The sequence below is a fragment of the Erpetoichthys calabaricus genome, chromosome 17 (genome assembly GCF_900747795.2).
Source record: "Erpetoichthys calabaricus chromosome 17, fErpCal1.3, whole genome shotgun sequence".
In the NCBI taxonomy this organism is placed as follows: domain Eukaryota; kingdom Metazoa; phylum Chordata; class Cladistia; order Polypteriformes; family Polypteridae; genus Erpetoichthys; species Erpetoichthys calabaricus.
This window is the reverse complement of record NC_041410.2, coordinates 100,554,884-100,582,051: the sequence shown is the minus strand read 5'-3', so window position 1 is coordinate 100,582,051 and position 27,168 is coordinate 100,554,884. Positions and strand designations below refer to the sequence as shown.

Here is a 27,168-nt window from a genome sequence, read left to right as displayed (position 1 = left end):
ATCCCGATTCGATTGGTGCGCATTACCTGCCATTCTTGTCTGTTTCATTTTTCACTTTTTAAGTTAGAGCGTGGGTCGTGCCATCTGTGACAGTGACAATACAACGACCTTTGTTTGGCCATGCCAGTGACGCCGTGGAGCAACATTGTGGGTAACTCCACTGGCCCAGGGTCGCCATCGCAACAAAACCGGCAACGTGAGGCCAAGGCCAGTGCTGGATGTGGGATTTCATCTGGGACCCCGGGGGTCCACGTGAAGCCCAGACGTGTGCTCAGTTCTGCAGTTCACCTGCTCAATGTTGAGCTCCAGCATGGCACAGCAGTGTGGCACTGCCACAGACGGGCTCAAGGGAGAGGGGGACCATCAGAAACCCCTGGCAGGAAATCCAATGTAGTGTGAGTGACGGGGCGAGGCCAGTCATCGGTCAGGGCGCCAAAGCAAGAGACCACCAACCTACAGCCTAACAAAGGAAAATCCCACTCGGGCCGCGCTTGTCTCAATGATGATGATGTCATCAAGCCATGACAACGAGGTGACGCTCCCTAGCAACGCGCTGCCGTTACAATAAAGGAGAAAACGTGGAGCCCACAACGAGCGGGCGATGGGGAGAGGGGCCGCCGGCAAGAGAGGACCCCGAGGAGAGGCGCCGGTTTATTGATCAAGTCGTGTCCTTGGAGCCGTCTGACGCTCTAAACTCAAGAAATCCCAAGAGAAAGACAAACGGCAGTTTACAGGCGACATTCCCAAAGCACAACAAAACTCCAAAAATAAGAAAAGGAAAGGAAACGCAGCCAAGCAGAAGGGGAGCAGCAGCCAACGAGAGACCCCCAAAGGCAAACGAGGAGGTCAGAAGAGAAGAGCAGGAGAGCGAGTGGCCCACCTGAACACCGGGAGTACAGGAATTCAAAAGACAAGCAAACGACCGGGGGCCCGACGTACCTTCTCATCATCCCTTTGGACTTCTGAGGGTCTCCGCTGGGCCGCTGATCTGCTCTTCTGGAACCTTCCGCTTCCTCGGGCGTCTCCTGCACCGCCCATCTGAAATTTGTCAGGATGCCTCCTCGCCGGCCCATCGTCTTATCTGGGGTGCTGCTCTGCGTCTGGGGACCTCGTGGCTCTAAGGCTGTCACCGTCACCTCCCGCCGGGCCCTCGCTGAGGTTTTCTTCTTTCATTGGGGGCTGAAAAGAGCAGATAGCAGGAAGGAGATGAGCATTTGGATGGCGAGATACTCACCTCGAGACGCCGGGGGGGCCGAGCCACACTGCGGAGGTCCAGCAGGATGTCAAGGAAGAGCATCAGGACGCCCGAATAAAGAGAGCATCAGGCTGCTTTGCTTTGAAGCCTTTTATTGAGCACAACACAAGCGAGCGACGTTTACATCAGAAAACCAGGCAGATCATCACGGCCCCCCAGAGTGTTCATTCAGTCCAATCTCGCCCCTGGCAAGAGGGGCTATCAGCATGAGAGTCGCTTCACTGCCTGGCAGCAGCCGATTCACCACCCAGTGCCCGCCAGACGTGCCAACCAGGGTCTGGATAGACGGCCAGGAAGGAGAGCAGTTGAGCAAAAAAAGTCCAGTCAGAGAACAAGTGCCAACATGGCATCCGGTAATGGTGGGCTCTGTCGTCACCGAGATGGTCGTCGTTCTTTACATCCCATGGCTGCACTGCAGGGGCTTAGTCGTGGTCCTGCAAGGAGGAGAGAAGAGACATCAGTCAGGCGTCATGGCCCACCTGGTCAACACTCGTGTGGGACAAGCCTGCTGATCTGAGGCCCTCCTTCACCCCAGGGCCCACACCCTGTCACCCACCCGCCTCCAGGTCTCGTGACGCTCTTAGTGGTCTGAGCTGCTTTGCCGTCTGCCCATTCCCTCCATCTTAATGCCACTTGCAGCGCCCCCTTCGCTCTCAGCCCCCCCCTCCCTCTGTCACACTGCCTTCTCCTCTCCCAACCCCCATGCCCCCCCCCTCCCTGCTCCTCTGTCTCCGTGTGTTCCCCCCCCCCCACGTCCGCCCCTTAGTGCCACTCACTGAGAATATGCTGAAGGACTCGGGCGACTTGAAGCTGAAGGCTCGACTCAGTCGCTGCCGCAGGTTCGTCTTCAGGAGCTGTCAAATGAGAATGGGCATCAGTGATTGATCTGATTACCAGCCTCGCCCGCTGAGAACAGAGCAAGGTGCTGGGACACCATGCGGCACGGGAGACTCACACCCTCTTGGCTTTGTCACTCACCACAACAATGATGATGGGAATGACCAGGATGGCCAAGCTGCACAGCACAATGATAGCCACTGCAAATCCTGGGAACGGCCGTGCTGTTGCGGGCATAGGGGTGGCTAAGGAGACACAGAAAACACAAGTTAAGGTGGCATCCTGGCATAGCTCACACCTTCTAGAAAAGACACATAGAGGTGGCGCAGCAGCCAAGAGTAGCTGAAGCGATCCATCGGCTGGTACGGGGGAGTCAGCCAGCAGCTGAGCTCATTGGGTGGTGTGCCAAGCAGAGGCCAAAGAAGAACATCAGCCTTAGGCCACGCTGGCCAGCCATGTGGCACTCCTTGACCAGTTAGACCTCCGTCCGGCCACCTATGTGATCTTGAAATCCTAGAGGACAGACAAGCGTACCTGCAGGGGTGACTGAGGCGGGGTCCAGGTCCAGGCCATCGAGTGACAGCTGAGTGATGCCTCTGTACAGGACCTGTGCCACGCTGTCTCTGCTGCTGCTCCCACTGGCATAGCTGATGTTTGTGCTGGCGATGACTGACCCATTCCTGCGTGGTGACAAGAAGAAGAAGTTTAGAGGATCACGGCCTGCCAGGGCAATGGTGCCATCTTGGCACTGTAGTGGGCATACAGAACACTTCCTCATTCCAATGTGCAACTCTGATTAGCAGCCCATCCTTAAGCCTGTGCCACCCTCTCAGAGCAATGTGGACATTTGGAAATTTAAATCAGAAAGCCATTAGGATAGAAAATAAAATGGGAAAGAATGCAAAGAGGCACAACATCTGACAGCAAACAACAAGCGTCTCGGCCCACCATCACTTTCACCCTGAGGGTCCTGTGTGAGAAGGCCTGCTGGTCCATAGGGCTGCAGGCCCGGCCTTAGGCATAGGCGAAGTAGGCGACCCCGGCATCCGGGGGGCCCCGAAACGTCTCCTTGGCCTAATTTTCACGCATTTTGCAGAGCTTCTAGGGGGTCCCTGGACCCCCCTTTTGCCTAGGGCCCCATAATACCTAAGACCGGGCCTGAGGGCTGAGTCCAGGTATGTGCATGAATGGCTGCTCGGCACTGGACTACTGCCCCCTAGTGGCGGTCTGCGTCTCACCGCAGTCTCTACAGACACCCCGTCTTCAGCATGTCACATGACGTTTTGCGCCCAGGAAGATGAGGACCAGAGGCAAGAAAATGAGGAGGAGGAGGAGGAGGAAGACTCACCTGAGTTGTGACACGTAAACCTGTGAAAATCCTGCGTGTTGTGAAAACAGACTTGTCACCTGCAGAGAGAGATGGGACACTTAGGGCAGGCGCTCACCCCCCCAGGATGGACCCCACTCCATGGGAGATCAACTCACCGACTGGATGACCTGATTGCTAAAATCCATGAAGTTCGAGTTTGACTGATTGGACATCCCGGCCACAAAATCCTTATTCAGGATCCGCAGGTCAAAGGGGAACACTTGGATTGGTGCGTGGGACCCTGCGTAGAGACACACGACGCTCAGATAAATGGGGAGGCCAAGGAATATTGTTTTCTGGTCTTGAATGATATAGCGCCTTTCACGTCTGTCTCTCTACAGTATTGTATAGCGCCTTTCAGGTGTCAGTCTATTTATCCGGGCCCTTCACATCTACTGAGCTGTCACGTCTGTCTGTTCAGTCATTGCTCTTCTGGCACTTTGACCTTATATAGCGCCTTTCCCATCTGTGTGTCTGTCCATTTACAGGAACACTGGAACCATACCATGCTAGGCTTATCTAGCTATTCAATATGGGGCCCTTCATATCCATCCATCCTACAAAGCACCTTCCACATCAATCTAGCATATCGTGCCTTTCCCATCTCTCTCTCTCTCCCCGAGCCCGTCTGCCATTCTGTCACTTGTATATGGTGCCTTTCACGTCGGTCCTACCTGCCTCTCTGCTCAGTTAAAGAGACACAAACCACTCAGCAGCCATCAGTCTCTCTGTTCTGTATAGTGCCTTTCCCATCTACCTCTTCCAGTATAAAATGCCTTTCCCATCTACCTCTTCCAGTATAAAAGTGCCTTTCATTTCTGTCTATCGATATTGCGCGTCGCTGGCCGTACCGTTGACCTGCAGGCTGTCCTCGGTGTACATCAGCGAGGGGCTCGGCGTGGCGAGGATGCTGGAGATGATCATGGAGGTGCTGGCCGATTGCTTGGCCGACAGCTGCAGTAGCAGGCTGGCCTGAGTCCAGTTGTTGGAATTGCTGTAAGAGACGACCCAGACTGTGAGTGGGGGCTCGCCTCGCGGCTGCCCACCCCACCGGCTCGGTGATGTTACCTGAAGGAGCAGGATGGCACACTCGTCAGGCTCGCATTTAGAACTCTGCCAAAGATGGGCTGCAGCTGAAAGAGAAGAAGCAGAGAGTGAACAAGTGAGTGGGTGCTGAGGGTCCGGTCAAGGCGGGCTGTGCTGTGATGCCATCCTCACCCAGTTGACGACACTTAGGTTGAGCTGCTTGTATGCGTCCGATGCGTTGTTAGACAGGCTTTCTGTGTATCCTTGCAGTATAAGAAACTGTGTGATGTACCAGGGGAAGGCACTGGTCACATTGGCATCTGAAAAGAAAGCATGGAGGTGAGGTGAGGGCGTCATAGTTTGATTTACGTGGCAAGAGAGAGGATGGCACCTAAATTTGATTGTTCAGAAAATTGTGTGCCTGACGAGAATGAATTAGCCCCCCAAATGGACCATCACAAGAGATGAGGGACTTGGCATTGCAATGACAAGCTGCTGTGGATGTAACCTGGGGAGCAGGATCACACGTAGAGTCAGCGGTTGGCACAGTGGGAGAACTGGGCACTCACTGCATCAGGCTACGCAGTGACATGGCACACTCGACCTTCTCCCCCTGGTGGGCTAGTGCAAGAGCTGCCACCTGATTTGACCCTTGGCCATGCCCCAGGAGATGTGGGTGATGCCCCTTATGTGTGTAAAACATTTGGGGATACAAAAGAAGAGTTTTCCAAATGCCCATCTGACTTTTGAAGGTCAGGTCGCAGTTTAGTGGCCCGATGATGTCACAAACTGGCAGCCTGCAGAGGCCATCGCTGTGCCTACCGTTTGACTGGATGCTGTTTCTGTCCAATGGCAAGTTGTTTGCAAATCCAGATGAGTTGACCACCGTGTACAACGTGTTGACCACATCAATGTTGCTTGGTGCCGTGTTGTTGGACGAGAAAGAGAGGGTCATGTCAGTGATGATGGAGCCATTACTGAAATACAAGACAGATCAGAGAGAGCATGAGGTGCCAGGGCGTGCAGGTCAGTGGGCTCATCTGCTGTGGTTGGCACATGTGCCCTGTGTCCCTGTAGTGAACTGGAAACTTTGAGCTGGCCTGGCATCCTCCGCTGCCTGCCATGCTGGCCCTTCAGCGGGGTGGGACAAATGGAAAGAAGGGCCCAAATGCGCCCGTCTGGCATGTCATTGGTCATTCAGGTGACAGCACATCAGGGCGCCATACGGACGACCTATCATTAGAAGGCACACTGCACTGGCGTGCTCTGCCTGGTCACATCAATGTTTGGTGCCTCAGTCACCAGTAAAGCCATGTATATGGAGAACTTCCACAAGATGGCGCCACCTGACAGGAAGTAGACGGGCCGCTCCTACTGGCTGTGTTCACAGTGGGTGTGCTCAGGTCAGTCCCACTGTCCCTGACTGCACTGTCCTGTTTGTGCCTTGGTGAAGTGATGGCCACCTAGCGAACTTCCTTTACTTCCCATTTCCAAGATTACCAGCTGACAGACAGAGCTGAAGGGGAAGACGTGACACTACAGCTGATGTCCTCAGAAAGCCCAGCTGCGAACAGCAGACATAATGATGGAGAGGAGGTGGGGATGGAGAAAGAAAGAGTGGGCAAGACTGGCACCGCAGCTCTATGGATGTCCCCTTTGGATGCCCACTTGTTTGTCGTCGTGTCTGTGGAAATTCCACTTCCACTTGATTGTGTCCAATGGTACGCCTGTGGGCACCACATACACAATAATGAACCTAATGACCACTCTGATGGAGTGACAGCCCCTTAGTGTGGGTCAAATTGCACACGTGGTCTGAATCAGTGTAACATTTACTCTGATAAGGACTCTCTGCGCTGGGCAGGATGGCTCACACACGACTTTGTGTTTTCCCATTTCCAAATAGCGTCGCCTGTGTGGCAGTGCTGCCACACCCTCTCTGATGTATGCCACCTCAAAGCACATCCACAAAGACCACCCAGATTACAATGCCTTTATAGCACCATTCAAGCACACCTGTGCCATGCTGCAACATGACCTTGGACTTCATGTTGGCCCCCCCAGCCCAGATGCATATTTAGACAAACACCAGCGTCCACCTGACCCCCAGTCTGCACTGCAGAGAATGCTGGTCACTTACCGAAAACTGTTCACATGAGATCCCACGTAACTGTTAGGGTACTGAGGTCTGAAGATGGCATCAATCTGTGAAGACAGAAGTTGGCAATTAGTAGCACCATCCTGCAGGGACACTTCACAAAATGAGAATGTCCATGCTAAGGTCCAAAAGGACAGATGGAAAACTGAGTTGGCCATTGAAGGACAGCACAAGGGAACAAAAAAGGAACATAAAAACTAGACAAAGAAAAACATGTGGACTTACAGACTGGGTCACCGTGGAGTTGAGGAGATGGAATGCCATGGAGTTTGTGTCATTAAGCGTGGAATTGAAGGGTTCCAGAAGTCTGAAGTGCAAGGGACGCATCACAGAAGGTGGAGTAGTTGAGGAATTCATTGTTGAAGATGAGGAAACAGGGCTAGCTGAGGAGGATGATGAACTGGGACTGGAGGATGAGGAAACAGGGCTAGCAGATGAAGAGGATGATGCTGGACTGGCTGAGGAAGATGAGGATATGGAAATAGCTGAGGAAGATGAGGAAACTGGACTAGCTGAGGAAGATGAGGATACAGGACTAGCTGAGGAGGATGATGAACTGGGACTGGAGGAGGAGGATGAGGAAACAGGGCTAGCAGATGAAGAGGATGATGCTAGACTAGCTGATGAAGATGATGATACAGGACTAGCTGAGGAAGAAGATGATACAGGACTAGCTGAAGAGGATGACGAACTGGGACTGGAGGAGGAGGATGAGGAAACAGGGTTAGCAGATGAAGAGGATGATGCAGGACTGGCTGAGGAAGATGAGGAAATTGGATTAGCTGAGGAAGATGATGATACGGGACTAGCTGAGGAGGATGACGAACTGGGACTGGAGGAGGAGGATGAGGAAGCAGGGTTAGCAGATGAAGAGGATGATGCTGGACTAGCTGAGGAAGATGAAGATACTGGACTAGCTGAGGAGGAGGACGAACTGGGACTGGAGGAGGAGGATGAGGAAACAGGGTTAGCAGAGGAAGAGGATGATGCAGGTCTAGCTGATGAAGGTGATGATATAGGACTAGCTGAGGAGGATGATGAACTGGGACCGGAGGAGGAGGATGAGGAAACAGGACTAGCAGATGAAGAGGATGATGCTGGACTGGCTGAGGAAGATGAGGATATGGAACTAGCTGAGGAAGATGAGGAAATTGGATTAGCTGAGGAAGATGAGGATACAGGGCTAGCAGATGAAGATGATGATGTGGGACTGGCTGAGGAAGATGATGACACAGGACTAGCTGAGGAGGATGATGAACTGGGACTGGAGGAGGATGATGATGAAACAGGGTTTGCTGATGAAGAGGATGATGCTGGACTAGCTGATGAAGATGATGATACAGGACTAGCTGAGGAGGATGATGAACTGGGACTGGAGGAGGAGGATGAGGAAACAGGGCTAGCAGATGAAGAGGATGATGCTGGACTGGCTGAGGAAGATGAGGAAATTGGACTAGCTGAGGAGGATGATGAACTGGGACTGGAGGAGGAGGAGGATGAGGAAACAGGGCTAGCAGATGAAGAGGATGATGCAGGACTGGCTGAGGAAGATGAGGAAATTGGACTAGCTGTGGAAGATGATGATACGGGACTAGCTGAGGAGGATGATGATACGTGACTAGCTGAGGAGGATGACGAACTGGGACTGGAGGAGGAGGATGAGGAAACAGGGCTAGCAGATGAAGAGGATGATGCAGGACTGGCTAAGGAAGATGAGGATATGGAACTAGCTGAGGAAGATGAGGAAACTGGACTAGCTGAGGAAGATGAGGATACAGGACTAGCTGAAGAGGATGACGAACTGGGACTGGAGGAGGAGGATGAGGAAACAGGGCTAGCAGATGAAGAGGATGATGCAGGACTGGCTGAGGAAGATGATGATACAGGACTAGCTGAGGAAGAAGATGAAACAGGACTAGCTGAAGAGGATGACGAACTGGGACTGGAGGAGGAGGATGAGGAAACAGAGTTAGCTGATGAAGAGGATGATGCTGGACTAGCTGAGGAAGATGATGATACAGGACTAGCTGAAGAGGATGACGAACTGGGACTGGAGGAGGAGGATGAGGAAACAGGGCTAGCAGATGAAGAGGATGATGCTGGGCTAGCGGAGGAAGATGAGGATATAGGACTAGCTGAGGAAGATGATGATACGTGACTAGCAGAGGAGGATGACGAACTGGGACTGGCTGAGGAGGATGAGGAAACAGGGTTAGCAGATGAAGAGGATGATGCAGGACTGGCTGAGGAAGATGAGGAAATTGGACTAGCTGAGGAAGATGATGATACGGGACTAGCTGAGGAGGATGATGAACTGGGACTGGAGGAGGAGGATGAGGAAACAGGGCTAGCAGATGAAGAGGATGATACAGGACTAGCTGAGGAAGAAGATGATACAGGACTAGCTGAAGAGGATGACGAACTGGGACTGGTGGAGGAGGATGAGGAAACAGGGCTAGCAGATGAAGAGGATGATGCTGGACTAGCTGAGGAAGATGATGATATAGGACTAGCTGAAGAGGATGACGAACTGGGACTGGAGGAGGAGGAGGATGAGGAAACAGGGCTAGCAGATGAAGAGGATGATGCAGGACTGGCTGAGGAAGATGAGGAAATTGGACTAGCTGAGGAAGATGATGATACGGGACTAGCTGAGGAGGATGATGATACGTGACTAGCTGAGGAGGATGATGAACTGGGACTGGAGGAGGAGGATGAGGAAACAGGGCTAGCAGATGAAGAGGATGATGCAGGACTGGCTGAGGAAGATGATGATACAGGACTAGCTAAGGAAGAAGATGAAACAGGACTAGCTGAAGAGGATGACGAACTGGGACTGGAGGAGGAGGATGAGGAAACAGGGTTAGCAGATGAAGAGGATGATGCTGGACTAGCTGAGGAAGATGATGATACAGGACTAGCTGAAGAGGATGACGAACTGGGACTGGAGGAGGAGGATGAGGAAACAGGGCTAGCAGATGAAGAGGATGATGCTGGGCTAGCGGAGGAAGATGAGGATATAGGACTAGCTGAGGAAGATGATGATACGTGACTAGCAGAGGAGGATGACGAACTGGGACTGGCTGAGGAGGATGAGGAAACAGGGTTAGCAGATGAAGAGGATGATGCAGGACTGGCTGAGGAAGATGAGGAAATTGGACTAGCTGAGGAAGATGATGATACGGGACTAGCTGAGGAGGATGACGAACTGGGACTGGAGGAGGAGGATGAGGAAACAGGGCTAGCAGATGAAGAGGATGATACAGGACTAGCTGAGGAAGAAGATGATACAGGACTAGCTGAAGAGGATGACGAACTGGGACTGGAGGAGGAGGATGAGGAAACAGGGCTAGCAGATGAAGAGGATGATGCTGGACTGGCTGAGGAAGATGATGATACAGGACTAGCTGAAGAGGATGACGAACTGGGACTGGAGGAGGAGGATGAGGAAACAGGGTTAGCAGATGAAGAGGATGATGCAGGACTGGCTGAGGAAGATGAGGAAATTGGACTAGCTGAGGAAGATGATGATACGGGACTAGCTGAGGAGGATGACGAACTGGGACTGGAGGAGGAGGATGAGGAAGCAGGGTTAGCAGATGAAGAGGATGATGCTGGACTAGCTGAGGAAGATGAAGATACTGGACTAGCTGAGGAGGAGGACGAACTGGGACTGGAGGAGGAGGATGAGGAAACAGGGCTAGCAGATGAAGAGGATGATGCTGGACTGGCTGAGGAAGATGAGGATATGGAACTAGCTGAGGAAGATGAGGAAACTGGACTAGCTGAGGAAGATGAGGATACAGGACTAGCAGATGAAGATGATGATGCGGGACTGGCTGAGGAAGATGATGACACAGGACTAGCTGAGGAGGATGATGAACTGGGACTGGAGGAGGAGGATGATGAAACAGGGTTTGCTGATGAAGAGGATGATGCTGGACTAGCTGATGAAGATGATGATATAGGACTAGCTGAGGAAGATGATGATACGTGACTGGCTGAGGAGGATGACGAACTGGGACTGGAGGAGGAGGATGAGGAAACAGGGCTAGCAGATGAAGAGGATGATGCAGGACTGGCTGAGGAAGATGAGGAAATTGGACTAGCTGAGGAAGATGATGATACGGGACTAGCTGAGGAGGATGATGAACTGGGACTGGAGGAGGAGGATGAGGAAGCAGGGCTAGCAGATGAAGATGATGATGCGGGACTGGCTGAGGAAGATGATGACACAGGACTAGCTGAGGAGGATGATGAACTGGGACTGGAAGAGGAGGATGAGGAAGCAGGGCTAGCAGATGAAGAGGATGATGCTTGACTGGCTGAGGAAGATGATGATACGGGACTAGCTGAGGAGGATGACGAACTGGGACTAGCTGAGGAGGATGATGAACTGGGACTGGAAGAGGAGGATGAGGAAGCAGGGCTAGCAGATGAAGAGGATGATGGGGGACTGGCTGAGGAAGATGATGATACGGGACTAGCTGAGGAAGATGATGATACAGGACTAGCTGAGGAGGATAATGAACTGGGACTGGAGGAGGAGGATGAGGAAACAGGGTTTGCTGATGAAGAGGATGATACTGGACTAGCTGATGAAGATGATGACACAGGACTAGCTGAGGAGGATGATGAACTGGGACTGGAGGAGGAGGATGAGGAAACAGGGCTAGCAGATGAAGAGGATGATGCTTGACTGGCTGAGGAAGATGATGATACGGGACTAGCTGAGGAGGATGACGAACTGGGACTAGCTGAGGAGGATGATGAACTGGGACTGGAAGAGGAGGATGAGGAAGCAGGGCTAGCAGATGAAGAGGATGATGGGGGACTGGCTGAGGAAGATGATGATATGGGACTAGCTGAGGAAGATGATGATACAGGACTAGCTGAGGAGGAAGATGAACTGGGACTGGAGGAGGAGGAAGAGGAAACAGGGCTAGCAGATGAAGAGGATGATGCTGGACTGGCTGAGGAAGATGATGATACAGGACTAGATGAGGAGGATGATGAACTGGGGCTGGAAGAGGAGGATGAGGAAACAGGGCTAGCAGATGAAGAGGATGATGCTGGATTGGCTGATGAAGATGAGGATATGGAACTAGCTGAGGAAGATGAGGAAATTGGATTAGCTGAGGAAGATGAGGATACAGGGCTAGCAGATGAAGAGGATGATGCTGCATTGGCTGAGGAAGATGAGAATATGGAACTAGCTGAGGAAGATGAGGAAATTGGAGTAGCTGAGGAAGATGAGGATACAGGACTGGCAGATGAAGATGATGATGCAGGACTGGCTGAGGAAGATGAGGAAATTAGACTAGCTGAGGAAGGTGATGATACGGGACTAGCTGAGGAGGATGATGAACTGGGGCTGGAAGAGGAGGATGAGGAAACAGGGCTAGCAGATGAAGAGGATGATGCTGGACTGTTTGAGGAAGATGAGGATATGGAACTAGCTGAGGAAGTTGAGGAAATTGGATTAGCTGAGGAAGATGAGGATACAGGGCTAGCAGATGAAGAGGATGCTGCTGCATTTGCTGAGGAAGATGAGGATATGGAACTAGCTGAGGAAGATGAGGAAATTGGACTAGCTGAGGAAGATGAGGATACATGACTAGCAGATGAAGATGATGATGCGGGACTGGCTGAGGAAGATGATGACACTGGACTAGCTGAGGAGGATGATGAACTGGGACTGGAGGAGGAGGAGGATGAGGAAACAGGGCTAGCAGATGAAGAGGATGATGCTGGACTGGCTGAGGAAGATGATGATACGGGACTAGCTGAGGAGGATGTCGAACTGGGACCAGCTGAGGAGGATGATGAACTGGGACTGGAAGAGGAGGATGAGGAAGCAGGGCTAGCAGATGAAGAGGATGATGCTGGACTAGCTGAGGAAGATGATGATACAGGACTAGTTGAGGATGATGATGAACTGGGACTGGAGGAGGAGGATGAGGAAACAGGGTTTGCTGATGAAGAGGGTGATGCTGGACTAGCTGATGAAGATGATGATACAGGACTAGCTGAGGAGGATGATGAACTGTGAATGGAGGAGGAGGATGAGGAAACAGGGCTAGCAGATGAAGAGGATGATGCTGGACTGGCTGAGGAAGATGAGGATATGGAACTAGCTGAGGAAGATGAGGAAATTGGACTAGCTGAGGAAGATGAGGATACAGGACTAGCAGATGAAGATGATGATGCGGGACTGGCTGAGGAAGATGAGGATATGGAACTAGCTGAGGAAGATGAGGAAATTGGACTAGCTGAGGAAGATGAGGATACAGGACTAGCAGATGAAGATGATGATGCGGGACTGGCTGAGGAAGATGATGACACTGGACTAGCTGAGGAGGATGATGAACTGGGACTGGAGGAGGAGGATGAGGAAACAGGGCTAGCAGATGAAGAGGATGATGCTGGACTGGCTGAGGAAGATGATGATACGGGACTAGCTGAGGAGGATGACGAACTGGGACTAGCTGAGGAGGATGATGAACTGGGACTGGAAGAGGAGGATGAGGAAGCAGGGCTAGCAGATGAAGAGGATGATGCTGGACTAGCTGAGGAAGATGATGACACAGGACTAGCTGAGGAGGATGATGAACTGGGACTGGAGGAGGAGGATGAGGAAACAGGGTTTGCTGATGAAGAGGATGATGCTGGACTAGCTGATGAAGATGATGATACAGGACTAGCTGAGGAGGATGATGAACTGGGAATGGAGGAGGAGGAGGAAACAGGGCTAGCAGATGAAGAGGATGATGCTGGACTGGCTGAGGAAGATGATGATACGGGACTAGCTGAGGAGGATGACGAACTGGGACTAGCTGAGGAGGATGATGAACTGGGACTAGAAGAGGATGATGAGGAAGCAGGGCTTGCAGATGAAGAGGATGATGCTGGACTAGCTGAGGAAGATGATGACACAGGACTAGCTGAGGAGGATGATGAACTGGGACTGGAGGAGGAGGATGAGGAAACGGGGTTTGCTGATGAAGAGGATGATACTGGACTAGCTGATGAAGATGATGATACAGGACTAGCTGAGGAGGATGATGAACTGGGACTGGAGGAGGAGGATGAGGAAACAGGGCTAGCAGATGAAGAGGATGATGCTGGACTGGCTGAGGAAGATGATGATACGGGACTAGCTGAGGAGGATGACGAACTGGGACTAGCTGAGGAGGATGATGAACTGGGACTGGAAGAGGAGGATGAGGAAACAGGGCTAGCAGAAGAAGAGGATGATGCTGGACTAGCTGAGGAAGATGAGGATACAGGAGTAGCTGAGGAGGATGATGAACTGGGACTGGAGGAGGAGGATGAGGAAACAGGGCTAGCAGATGAAGAGGATGATGCGGGACTGGCTGAGGAAGATGATGATACGGGACTAGCTGAGGAAGATGATGATATAGGACTAGCTGAGGAGGAAGATGAACTTGGACTGGAGGAGGAGGATGAGGAAACAGGGTTTGCAGATGAAGAGGACGATGCTGGACTAGCTGAGGAAGATGATGATACGGGACTAGCTGAGGAGGATGATGAACTGGGGCTGGAAGAGGAGGATGAGGAAACAGGGCTAGCAGATGAAGAGGATGATGCTGGACTGTTTGAGGAAGATGAGGATATGGAACTAGCTGAGGAAGATGAGGAAATTGGATTAGCTGAGGAAGATGAGGATACAGGGCTAGCAGATGAAGAGGATGATGCTGGACTGGCTGAGGAAGATGATGATACGGGACCAGCTGAGGAGGATGACGAACTGGGACTAGCTGAGGAGGATGATGAACTGGGACTGGAGGAGGAGGATGAGGAAACAGGATTTGCTGATGAAGAGGATGATGCTGGACTAGCTGATGAAGATGATGATACAGGACTAGCTGAGGAGGATGATGAACTGGGACTGGAAGAGGAGGATGAGGAAGCAGGGCTAGCAGATGAAGAGGATGATGCTGGACTAGCTGAGGAAAATGAGGATACAGGTGTAGCTGAGGAGGATGATGAACTGGGACTGGAGGAGGATGATGAGGAAACAGGGCTAGCAGATGAAGAGGATGATGCTGGACTGGCTGAGGAAGATGATGATACAGGACTAGCTGAGGAGGATGATGAACTGGGACTGGAGGAGGATGATGAGGAAACAGGGCTAGCAGATGAAGAGGGTGATGCGGGATTGGCTGAGGAAGATGAGGAAATTGGACTAGCTGAGGAAGATGATGTTACGGGAGTACCTGAGGAGGATGACGAACTGGGACTGGAGGAGGAGGATGAGGAAGCAGGACTAGCAGAGGAAGAGGATGATGCAGGACTAGCTGATGAAGATGATGATACGGGACTAGCTGAGGAGGATGATGAACTGGGACTGGAGGAGGAGGATGAGGAAACAGGGCTAGCAGATGAAGAGGATGATGCTGGACTAGCTGAGGAAGATGATGATACAGGACTAGCTGAGGAGGATGATGAACTGGGACTGGAAGAGGAGGATGAGGAAGCAGGGCTAGCAGATGAAGAGGATGATGCTGGACTAGCTGAGGAAGATGATAATACGGGACTAGTTGAGGATGATGATGAACTGGGACTGGAGGATGAGGATGAGGAAACAGGGTTTGCTGATGAAGAGGGTGATGCTGGACTAGCTGATGAAGATGATGATACAGGACTAGCTGAGGAGGATGATGAACTGGGACTGGAGGAGGAGGATGAGGAAACAGGGCTAGCAGATGAAGAGGATGATGCTGGACTGGCTAAGGAAGATGATGATACGGGACTAGCTGAGGAGGATGACGAACTGGGACTAGCTGAGGAGGATGATGAACTGGGACTGGAAGAGGAGGATGAGGAAACAGGGCTAGCAGAAGAAGAGGATGATGCTGGACTAGCTGAGGAAGATGAGGATACAGGAGTAGCTGAGGAGGATGATGAACTGGGACTGGAGGATGAGGAAACAGGGCTAGCAGATGAAGAGGATGATGCGGGACTGGCTGAGGAAGATGATGATACGGGACTAGCTGAGGAAGATGATGATATAGAACTAGCTGAGGAGGAAGATGAACTTGGACTGGAGGAGGAGGATGAGGAAACAGGGTTTGCAGATGAAGAGGACGATGCTGGACTAGCTGAGGAAGATGATGATACGGGACTAGCTGAGGAGGATGATGAACTGGGGCTGGAAGAGGAGGATGAGGAAACAGGGCTAGCAGATGAAGAGGATGATGCTGGACTGTTTGAGGAGGATGAGGATATGGAACTAGCTGAGGACGATGAGGAAATTGGATTAGCTGAGGAAGATGAGGATAAAGGGCTAGCAGATGAAGAGGATGATGCTGGACTGGCTGAGGAAGATGATGATACGGGACCAGCTGAGGAGGATGACGAACTGGGACTAGCTGAGGAGGATGATGAACTGGGACTGGAAGAGGAGGATGAGGAAGCAGGGCTAGCAGATGCAGAGGATGATGCTGGACTAGCTGAGGAAGATGATGACACAGGACTAGCTGAGGAGGATGATGAACTGGGACTGGAGGAGGAGGATGAGGAAACAGGGTTTGCTGATGAAGAGGATGATGCTGGACTAGCTGATGAAGATGATGATACAGGACTAGCTGAGGAGGATGATGAACTGGGACTGGAGGAGGAGGATGAGGAAACAGGGCTAGCAGATGAAGAGGATGATGCTGGACTGGCTGAGGAAGATGATGATACGGGACTAGCTGAGGAGGATGACGAACTGGGACTAGCTGAGGAGGATGATGAACTGGGACTGGAAGAGGAGGATGAGGAAACAGGGCTAGCAGATGAAGAGGATGATGCTGGACTGGCTGAGGAAGATGATGATACGGGACTAGCTGAGGAGGATGACGAACTGGGACTAGCTGAGGAGGATGATGAACTGGGACTGGAGGAGGAGGATGAGGAAACAGGGCTAGCAGATGAAGAGGATGATGCTGGACTGGCTGAGGAAGATGATGATACGGGACTAGCTGAGGAGGATGATGAACTGGGACTGGAAGAGGAGGATGAGGAAGCAGGGCTAGCAGATGAAGAGGATGATGCTGGACTAGCTGAGGAAGATGAGGATACAGGAGTAGCTGAGGAGGATGATGAACTGGGACTGGAGGAGGATGATGAGGAAACAGGGCTAGCAGATGAAGAGGATGAAGCGGGACTGGCTGAGAAAGATGAGGAAGCAGGACTAGTAGAGGAAGAGGATAATGCAGGATTAGCTGAGGAAGATGATGATACGGGACTAGTGGAGGAAGATGATGAACTAGGACTGGAGGAGGAGGATGAGGAAACAGGGCTAGCAGATGAAGAGGATGATGCTGGACTGGCTGAGGAAGATGAGGATATGGAACTAGCTGAGGAAGATGAGGAAATTGGACTAGCTGAGGAAGATGAGGATACAGGACTAGCAGATGAAGATGATGATGCGGGAGTGGCTGAGGAAGATGAGGAAATTAGACTAGCTGAGGAAGATGATGATACCGGACTAGCTGAGGATGATGACGAACTGGGACTGGAGGAGGAGGATGAGGAAACAGGGTTTGCAGATGAATAGGATGATGCTGGACTTGCTGATGAAGATGATGATACAGGGCTAGCTGAGGAGGATGACGAACTGGGACTGGAGGAGGAGGATGAGGAAACAGGGCTAGCAGATGAAGAGGTTGATGCTGGACTAGCTGAGGAAGATGATGGTACGGGACTAGCTGAGGAGGATGACGAACTGGGACTAGCTGAGGAGGATGATGATACAGGAGTAGCTGAGGAGGATGACGAACTGGGACTGGAGGAGGATGATGAGGAAACAGGGCTAGCAGATGAAGAGGGTGATGCGGGATTGGCTGAGGAAGATGAGGAAATTGGACTAGCTGAGGAAGATGATGTTACGGGAGTACCTGAGGAGGATGACGAACTGAGACTGGAGGAGGAGGATGAGGAAACAGGGCTAGCAGATGAAGAGGATGATGCAGGACTAGCTGATGAAGATGATGATACGGGACTAGCTGAGGAGGATGATGAACTGGGACTGGAAGAGGAGGATGAGGAAGCAGGGCTAGCAGATGAAGAGGATGATGCTGGACTAGCTGAGGAAGATGATGATACAGGACTAGCTGAGGAGGATGATGAACTGGGACTGGAGGAGGAGGATGAGGAAACAGGGCTAGCAGATGAAGAGGATGATGCTGGACTAGCTGAGGAAGATGATGATACAGGACTAGCTGAGGAGGATGATGAACTGGGACTGGAAGAGGAGGATGAGGAAGCAGGGCTAGCAGATGAAGAGGATGATGCTGGACTAGCTGAGGAAGATGAGGATACAGGAGTAGCTGAGGAGGATGATGAACTTGGACTGGAGGAGGATGATGAGGAAACAGGGCTAGCAGATGAAGAGGATGATGCGGGACTGGGTGAGGAAGATGAGGAAATTGGACTAGTTGAGGAAGATGATGTTACAGGAGTAGCTGAGGAGGATGACGAACTGGGACTGGAGGAGGAGGATGAGGAAACAGGGCTAGCAGATGAAGAGGATGATGCGGGACTGGCTGAGGAAGATGAGGAAATTGGACTAGCTGAGGAAGATGATGTTACAGGAGTAGCTGAGGAGGATGACGAACTGGGACTGGAGGAGGAGGATGAGGAAACAGGGCTAGCAGATGAAGAGGATGATGCTGGACTAGCTGATGAAGATGATGATACAGGACTAGCTGAGGAGGATGACGAACTGGGACTGGAGGAGGAGGATGAGGAAACAGGGCTAGCAGATGAAGAGGATGATGCTGGACTGGCTGAGGAAGATGATGATACGGGACTAGCTGAGGAGGATGACGAACTGGGACTAGCTGAGGAGGATGATGAACTGGGACTGGAAGAGGATGATGAGGAAGCAGGGCTAGCTGATGAAGAGGATGATGCTGGACTAGCTGAGGAAGACGAGGATACAGGAGTAGCTGAGGAGGATGATGAACTGGGACTGGAGGAGGATGATGAAGAAACAGGGCTAGCAGATGAAGAGGATGATGCGGGACTGGCTGAGGAAGATGAGGAAATTGGACTAGCTGAGGAAGATGATGATACGGGAGTAGCTGAGGAGGATGACGAACTGGGACTGGAGGAGGAGGATGAGGAAGCAGGACTAGCAGAGGAAGAGGATGATGCAGGATTAGCTGAGGAAGATGATGATACGGGACTAGCTGAGGTAGATAACAAACTAGGACTGGAGGAGGAGGATGAGGAAACAGGGCTAGCAGATGAAGAGGATGATGCTGGACTAGCTGATGAAGAGGATGATACAGGACTAGCTGAGGAGGATGATAAACTGGGACTGGAGGAGGACGATGAGGAAACAGGGCTAGCAGATGAAGAGGATGATGCTGGACTTGCTGATGAAGATGATGATACAGGGCTAGCTGAGGAGGATGACGAACTGAGACTGGAGGAGGAGGATGAGGAAACAGGGCTAGCAGATGAAGAGGATGATGCTGGACTAGCTGAGGAAGATGAGGTTAGGGGACTAGCTGTGGAGGATGATGAACTGGGACTGGAGGAGGAGGAGGATGAGGAAATAGGGCTAGCAGATGAAGATGATGATGCTGGACTAGCTGAGGAGGATGACGAACTTGGACTGGGGGAGGAGGATGAGGAAACAGGGCTAGCAGATGAAGAGGATGATGCTGGACTAGCTGAGGAAGATGAGGATAGGGGACTAGCTGTGGAGGATGATGAACTGGGACTGGAGGAGGAGGAGGATGAGGAAACAGGGCTAGCAGATGAAGATGATGATGCTGGACTAGCTGAGGAAGATGAGGATAGAGGACTAGCTGTGGAGGATGATGAACTGGGACTGGAGGAGGATGAGGAAACAGGGCTAGCAGATGAAGAGGATGATGCTGGACTGGCTGAGGAAGATGAGGATATGGAACTGGCTGAGGATGATGAGGATATGGAACTGGCTGAGGAAGATGGTGATATTGTAGTAGCTGAGGGATTTGAGGATGCAGGGCTAACTGTGGATGAAGATGATACAGGGTTTGGTAAGGAAGATGATGAACTGGCACTTGAGGAGGACGATGATGATTCAGGAATTGCTGAGGAAGAAGAAGATGCTATTTGACTAGCTGTGGAAGTTGAGGAAATTGGACTAACTGACGAAGATGATGAACTTGTACTTGAGGAAGATGATGATGATGATGATGCAGTGGACGTCACTGAGGGGGCCAGTGTTCCACTTAGTGTACTGGTGGCAATCGTCGTTGAATTTGATACTGATTGGTCTGTAGTCCTCATCACGTTGGCAAATACTGTTAGAGAGATACAATTTTTAATTTGGACAGTGCCCTCTTGTTTTCAACTCTCTATCCTTTTCATCTGGAGTGTCTTGTTGTTGATGTGGGCACTATGCTGTTGTCTTGTACATTCCCACTATCCCCACCCCAATTTTCAGTTCTGAGGGGAGAAGCTAGCTGAGGATGTGTTTACATGCAGTCACTGTGTCCAGAGAAGGTTTTACCACATCTCATGTGGACTGCAGGGTTTCATGGTGAGCCTTTGGGTTTTGAACTATCCATTCAGCTCCCATGGTGCTTGTTCAGCAATGGGTTGGTGGGTCAGGTTGTGACCACAGAGCTGTGCTGCCTGCACTCTGGAAGGCAGGAATGTCTACTGTGGATGCCATACTTCACAGAGCAGAAGCTCTTGGACAGAGGATGGTCTTGGTCTAGCACCACACATACCTGTGACTAGGAGGAGGAGGGACACACTCCGCAGCTCCATGGTGCTGCACCTTGCCGTTGGTTTGCCTGGTGACCTGGAATAAGAGAAAAGGCAGCGTCATTTGGCCTGTCTGTGCTGTCTGCTCACCTGACAGTCTGTGCCTGTGTACCAAAACCCAAACACTGAATTGCCATCAAGGACTTGCCCACTGTGCCCCTCCTAGAGCCATCTTTAATCCTCAAAGCTGGGAAGAGAGTGTGTTGAGAGTGAAAGTGGTGCTACACCATACTGTAGATGTCTCCGTTTCAGTCCCAGCAGCAACTTCCAGTGCAGTATTTGTCCTTATGGTTTTTTGTAGTTCTTGTTGCATCCCAGATGTCCCATTCTGTTTGTCATTGTCACCATCAGTTTGTATGAACAAACAAGGGGGTGCTTCTGGATCGCATGACAGCCTCCATGTGGATTAATGAATTGTCGACTACTTTGTGTCATTTAAATAATAATAATAATAATAATACATTTTATTTAATAGGCTCCTTTCTTATCACTCAAGGTCACCTTACAATAAATTAAACAATAATTAATAAAATAAAAACAAGAAAATGATAAATCACAAAGCAATAATTAGTAAACAAACAAATATGACCGGCAGTAGGATATGCCAGCTTGAAATGATAAGTTTTGAGAGGAGTTTTAAACTGTGCTATTGACTCAAGCTGACGAATATGAGAGGGAAGAGAATTCCAGAGTTGAGGAGCACCAGGAGAGACGCTCGAGCTCCCAGTGCACTGAGTCTGATGTGTGGTACAGAAAGTCGAGCGGCAGATGAAGATCTGAGTAAACGAAAGGAGTGTAAGTCTGGAGGAGATCAGTGAGGTGGTGGAGAGCTTTAAATGTTAAGAGCGGTATTTAGTATTGTAATCGGTAGTTAACAGGGACCCAGTGAAGTTTACGGAGAATTGGTGGGATATGTTCAGTGGATTTACAACAGCAGGATATTATCCTGGCAGCAGAATTTTGAATAAGCTGTAAGCGATGAATAAGTTTTTGTGGAATGCCAGATAGAATAGCGTTACAGTAATCTATACGTCAGGTGACTCGGGCATTGACCAGTACTTCAGTATTATGCTGGGTGAGAACAGAGCGAAGTCTAGAAATGTTTCGGAGATGGAAGAAGGCAGTCCGAGAAATGGTACTTATATGGGAAGAAAAAGAAAGAGTACTGTCAAGGATAACACCCAGGCTCTTAACTTGGGAAGAAATGTTTGTGTTAATATTGTTTATTAAAATAGAAGAATGGTTAACCTTAGCAAGTGTGGATTTAGAACCAATGAGGAGTACCTCAGTTTTATTGCTGTTTAGTTGGAGAAAATTGTGAGTCATCCATGTCTTTATGTCTTGGAGACCTGCCATAAGGGCATCTGGAGGGAAAACAGAAGTGGATTTAGTGGATAGATATAGCTGTGTGTCATCGGCATAGCAACGAAACCTAATACCATGGTGCTGGAAAATATTACCTATTGGGAAGATACAAATAAGAAAAAGAAGCGGCCCCAAAACAGAACCCTGCGGAACTCCCTGAGTAACGACTGCGTTCTCAGATTTAAAGCCCTTAATTTGAACAAACTGCGTCCTATCAGTGAGGTAGGAAGAAAACCACTGAAGGACAAGGCCACAGACTCCAAAACTAGCGAGTCGTTTCAAAAGTATCTGCTGAGATGTGGTGTCAAATGCAGAGCTGAGGTGAAGAAGCACAAGAATTGATAAAAGTCCCATGTCAGCTGCCCGGAGAAGATCATTTGTGATTTTGACCAGGACAGTTTCTGTGCTGCATGTGTTTAGGGCGAAACCCAGATTGAAACAAACTGTTCAAAAAGGTTATTTGTTGAAAGGTGGGACTGGAGTTGGGAGGCAACTATCTTTTCAAGAATTTTGGCTATAAATGGACATTTGAGATGGGCCGATGTTCAGGATATTTGGGTCTAAAGCAGGTTTTTCAGAATTGGAGTAATTGAGGCTGTTTTTAGTGAGAGGGGGGCCGGGCCTGTGGTAAGGGAAGAGTTAACTATAGTAGTTATCATGGGGGAAATATGTGACAGACAGGACTTAACAAAGCTTGTAGGTATTGGATCTGATTGACATGTGGAAGAATTCGATTTTGTTACAAGCGCCGAGATATTATTGTCAGCTGGTAAACTGAAATCTGAGAATAGGGTGGTTGGTAGGGGAACATGGGTGATAGTGGACGGGATGTCATTTTCTGCAGAAATAAATTCCAGTCAGATGACAAGGTGGGCTCAGAAAATGGATTGACAGTTGTGACTAGGAGCATACGGCATGTTGGGACACGCAGTGTAAGAGCCATTTTCCTTGTTCTATAAGATTCATGAATGTTTATTAGATGACAATGCATAAACTATGGAAGGTTCCTATAACCCCCGTGAACAGAATCATTTTGGTATGTTCTTGCCATGTCTAATAGCTTGGAGTAAACATTATTCTGCAGTGAGTTAGTGTCAGCCTTGTGTTGTTAAGGTGTAGAGGCATACGATTTTTAACTGTGATTGCACGTCACTGTGCCAACCGGCTTACGAGCCTTTAGAGTGCGTGAAGTAACTATGCACTTAATTTATGTGTTGTGCCATACGTAAAGCGTACAGAAGAAGAACCTTTAAGTAGGAAAGAAGAAATTAAGAACCTTTAAGTATAAAAATACTAAAGTCTTTCAAAAAAAGCTAAGTTTATAGAAGATTCATTTTTACCTTTTTTGCCTTTTATTCTAAGTGTGTAAATATTTTTTCTTTTATTCTTGTTTGGATCATTCGCTTTTAACTTTCACTAAAAACCGTTAAAACGAACTCTTGGACTCTGAGAGTTCTTTTGACACGCGTCTTACCCGTGCCTGATGACACCTTATATTTTTGCAGCTACACGCAGAGTGCTGCACCATCATGTTACCCACTCTGTCCTGCAGTGCCACCAGCCTTCGTGATGGTCGCCTATCAAATTCATGAAAAAGACGGCAGAAAAATGTGATGGACTTGTTCAGGGTAGAAAGCAGCTGGCAGCAGCTGGCAGCATCAGGCATGGCTGTCCAAGGAGAGCCACTCTCAGCGTGAGTACAGTGCGATGTAGTGGGTTACACCTGGGCATGTCTGTTTTGTCTGTTGGCACATCAGCTACTTGAATCTGTCAATGTTTAGCCTTCATTATTAGAACTGAGCTATTCACAAATCAAATCCCTGATATTGCCGTGCATATTTGGGCAGCATGTTGGTGCAGCCTTTTGCCTTACAGCTTGGCACTGCCAGGTGGACCCTGCATGTTTTTAGCATTCCCCACATAGTCAGATTTCGCCCTAATCCCTAAAGATGTCCAGTTCGCCATGTTAAGTCGACCCTACACAGCTGAGTGTACCCTGCCATGGTATGCCCTTGCACTTAGTCTCCACTAGGTGTCCTCAAGTCCACGATTCATTGTTGAATTGAAGCAATTCTGCCGGGTCAAACGGGTGGCCACCTTTGTGAACACCACCATTCACGCTGGACGCGGGCCCTTAGCCGCACCACCATAAACACCGCACCAGACACAAGAGAGTCATGTAGGGGTCAGTAGAAGTGGTCAGTGAGCAGCTGAGTGACAACTGTCCCTGAATCTAGTGGTCCTGAAAAGTGACCTGCAGGACAGGCTAGGTATTCAGCATAGGGGAGGTTTCATTTTCCAGTTCTTCAGGTCCCACCCTTTTCAAAATGTCCTCCTTTTACAAATTCTTAGGTCAATTTCCAAACTTAAGTACTATGACACAGCTGCAGCGGACAGCTGGTCCTTTCACTTTCTCTGTGTTGTCCTTATTGTCCAATAAATGAGGTCCGGATGGTTGCCCTCCATTGGTCTCCGCTCATCAGCTCAGGCATTTCACCCTTGCGGGGGTTTCTGGTCTCCCACTGCTCTGCTCGATTCTTTTAGATGCCAGTGTTTGTAGGACCCTCCGAGTTCTGGAGATTTCCACTTGTTCTCTTCCTCTGTATCACACTACCTCCTCCTCTTCCTCCTTACGCCTTAGTGTCTCCATCCCAACAGTCTCCTAATCCCAAAATGGCACTCCTGGATTTTGTGCCTGCCTTTTTTTTTAATTTTGTTTGGCCCTTGCTGAAGATTGTCTTTCTTCCACCCCCAACCCCCCCCCCCACCATGCCCATCTTTTTATATGTTCCTAAAGGTCTTCATCGCCACATGTGACTTAGCTGGATAGAGTTTTAGTGGTTGTGTGAACTGAACTTCTGTCAGTGAGGACAAGGACACCAAAGTCCTATGATGTCACTGGAACAATCCCACAAAAAATGTCATCTGTGGTCGTAGTCTTGAAGGAGCAACAGCCAACTCATGTGCCAGTGTGGATGCTCCTCGGTGCCACTGCTCATAGTGTCTTTGCTGGCATTCCGTACATGGTCGGCGTCTATGTGGAGTTATGAGGCACACGAGCTGGAGAGCAGCAGATCAAATAACAACCAAACTCCTTAGACACCCTTCAGCAAAGAAGAGCGAAGGCCACCCTCAGTGACAAAGGCACCGCCTGGAAGGCCAAATGTGTCATTCAGTCTAAGGTGTGCCAACAGCCTCCACTAAATGGTGGCGCCATCCAGGCAGAAATGAGGGAAACTTGTTCACTTGTTCCACTTGGAATATCCTTATGAAAGGAAAATGGCACCTCGGTGGGCTCAGTTCACTGGTGGATCTCCGGTGAATTTAAGGACAGTATTGTAATCCACATGTTCATGTAAGGAGCAGCTGCACACCTGCATTGTCTTTACTACAGAAATAAAACAAAGCTGAGTGCCATTATGAACAACGCTGCACACCCTCTGTCTGACACACCAACACGGAGGACTTTCAGCTAACCAATCATTCAGCAGAAGTGTGTCGAGAAATGCAACACCATCTACATGTCTGGCTATGTGCACTTCTGTCACATGACACCACACGGCTTCACACTCGGGGGCAGATTATCGTCAGCGAATCATCTATCTCAGTGACACCTGAGCAACCAGGCGAGAAGCAGAATGTCACAGCAAAGCAGAAGGTCACACCTGTGCCTGACAGCCTTATATAGTGCCTTTCACATCCACCTGTCTGTTGTATATAGCACCTTTTACACTTGTGTGAGGCCATGGGTGTGTAGAAGAAGACCTTCAGATGCCTTCAAGCCCAGTGGCCTCTTGCTTCATGTGAGCCCCTAGATGTTGCCATTAATGGCCCACTTAATATGAATAGAAGGTGAGCAGGAGACCCTCATTCAGAAGGGAGCGAGTGGACAGGACACCCCCTGGACAATGGTAGGGCTGTTGACCACGTGGCTATTTCCCGTATCTGTTTCTCCTTCCTTGTTTTGGTTAATAAAAGGCACCAGTTGGCTGTTTTGGGTTTGGGGCTCGGGGGGCTTACCGCAAAGCTTGAGTCTGCAGCTATAAAGCATGTCACGAGTTTCATGTCAACACCTCCACCATGGATGGACATGGAACATCTCCTTGGTGACCTGCCTGCTGTAGCGCTTTCTATCATATATATATATATATATATATATATATATATATATATATATATATATATATAGCGCCTTTCATTATCTATCAAGTTGATTTGACTTTGACTGCCCATCTCTTATTATATGTAGCATCTTTCACTGTCTATCTGCGGCACATCCTCCCAATAACATGTTTGGACAGCAGCCCGGGGAGAACCCACTGGATGGCGCTATATCAACATCTTAGTACAGTCTACATTGGCAGTAGGTGGCAGGTCAGATTCACCCTTGTTGAGTTGCCAATTCCCAAGTCATTAACATCCACTGATGATGAGGAGCTCTTGGCGAGTTAATAACAGGGCTGTGCCTTGCTTCAGTTTAAGATGGCTCCTGAATGAGTGGTGGGTGTAAGAGCAGTGGGGAGAAGCCACTGAGAAGAGGCATCTGGGAGTGTGCGCAACCAAGATGTTGGCACCTGTGGGATTTGCTGGGTGTCACTTGCTAGTCCAGAGTGCCACATGGACAAAGATGACAGGCCGGGTCACCAGTCTGGGCATTCATCAGCCACCAAGTGCCCAGTGTGAGTGCGTGTCTGCTCAGGCTGTCCGATGAGAAGACAAAATAAGAAGTTGGCCGGCAGGGAAACAAGAAGAAGTTCATGACGTGCCAGGTGGGCAAATGTTGAACACAACCCAATGGACAAAAGCATCACATGACAAATGTGCAAAAGCATACCAGAACAAATACGGAAAAGTGGCAACACATAAAATATACAAAAGGGACATGTGACAGACGTCCAGACATACAACACGACCGACACGCAAAAATGCTAAGCCAGGTGTAGACAAAAGGATGGGGCAAGAAATGAGCAGATGGGCAACACAACAACGTCATTACACAAGTGGGATGTAACAAATGTGCAGAAGAGGACCAGACCCGAGAAAAACACACAAATGATAACACATCTAAAAGTGCAACAAATCCAATGAGCAAGAAAAGTGCACAACATAAAACAAACAAAAGAATAATGTGACAAAAGTGACCAATGTGTGTGACAAACAAGCAGACCTCCAACAAAGCTCTAAAAGTACAAAAGTGCATTGTGACAAATGTGTAGAAGGGCAACACAGCACAGGCACACACAGCTGAGAAATGAAGAAACGGGCAAAATGGACAAAGAGCACAATGTGAAGCAGGTAGCAGGGCCACAAAACAAAGTCCATAAGTGACAATCTGCAGCACAACACCGTGCCAAAGGCATCAAAGTACAATGTGTGACA

The 27,168-nt window shown here is 49.8% G+C and overlaps 1 protein-coding gene and 1 long non-coding RNA gene across 2 annotated transcripts; both read right to left on the bottom strand.

Moving 5' to 3' along the window:
• Positions 1-1,336: 1,336 nt before the first annotated feature.
• LOC127526117 (uncharacterized) lies at positions 1,337-2,318 on the bottom strand. The gene is made up of 3 exons (XR_007933735.1): positions 2,234-2,318; positions 2,032-2,109; positions 1,337-1,689 (listed from the first exon to the last, which is right to left on the bottom strand). It is a non-coding gene; the product is annotated as an uncharacterized LOC127526117 (long non-coding RNA).
• A 249-nt stretch (positions 2,319-2,567) lies between these two features.
• Positions 2,568-18,834, bottom strand: LOC114667451 (serine-rich adhesin for platelets-like; the record flags this gene model as incomplete). The annotated part of the gene is made up of 15 exons (XM_051920295.1): positions 2,568-2,772; positions 3,441-3,499; positions 3,578-3,702; positions 4,313-4,455; positions 4,530-4,594; positions 4,680-4,807; positions 5,310-5,464; positions 6,628-6,692; positions 6,871-7,553; positions 8,286-8,744; positions 9,021-9,638; positions 9,807-11,717; positions 12,969-14,606; positions 14,886-16,706; positions 17,226-18,834. Coding segments are annotated over 15 exons (9,684 nt in total), but the record flags the coding sequence as incomplete, so codon positions are not given.
• Positions 18,835-27,168: the final 8,334 nt, after the last annotated feature.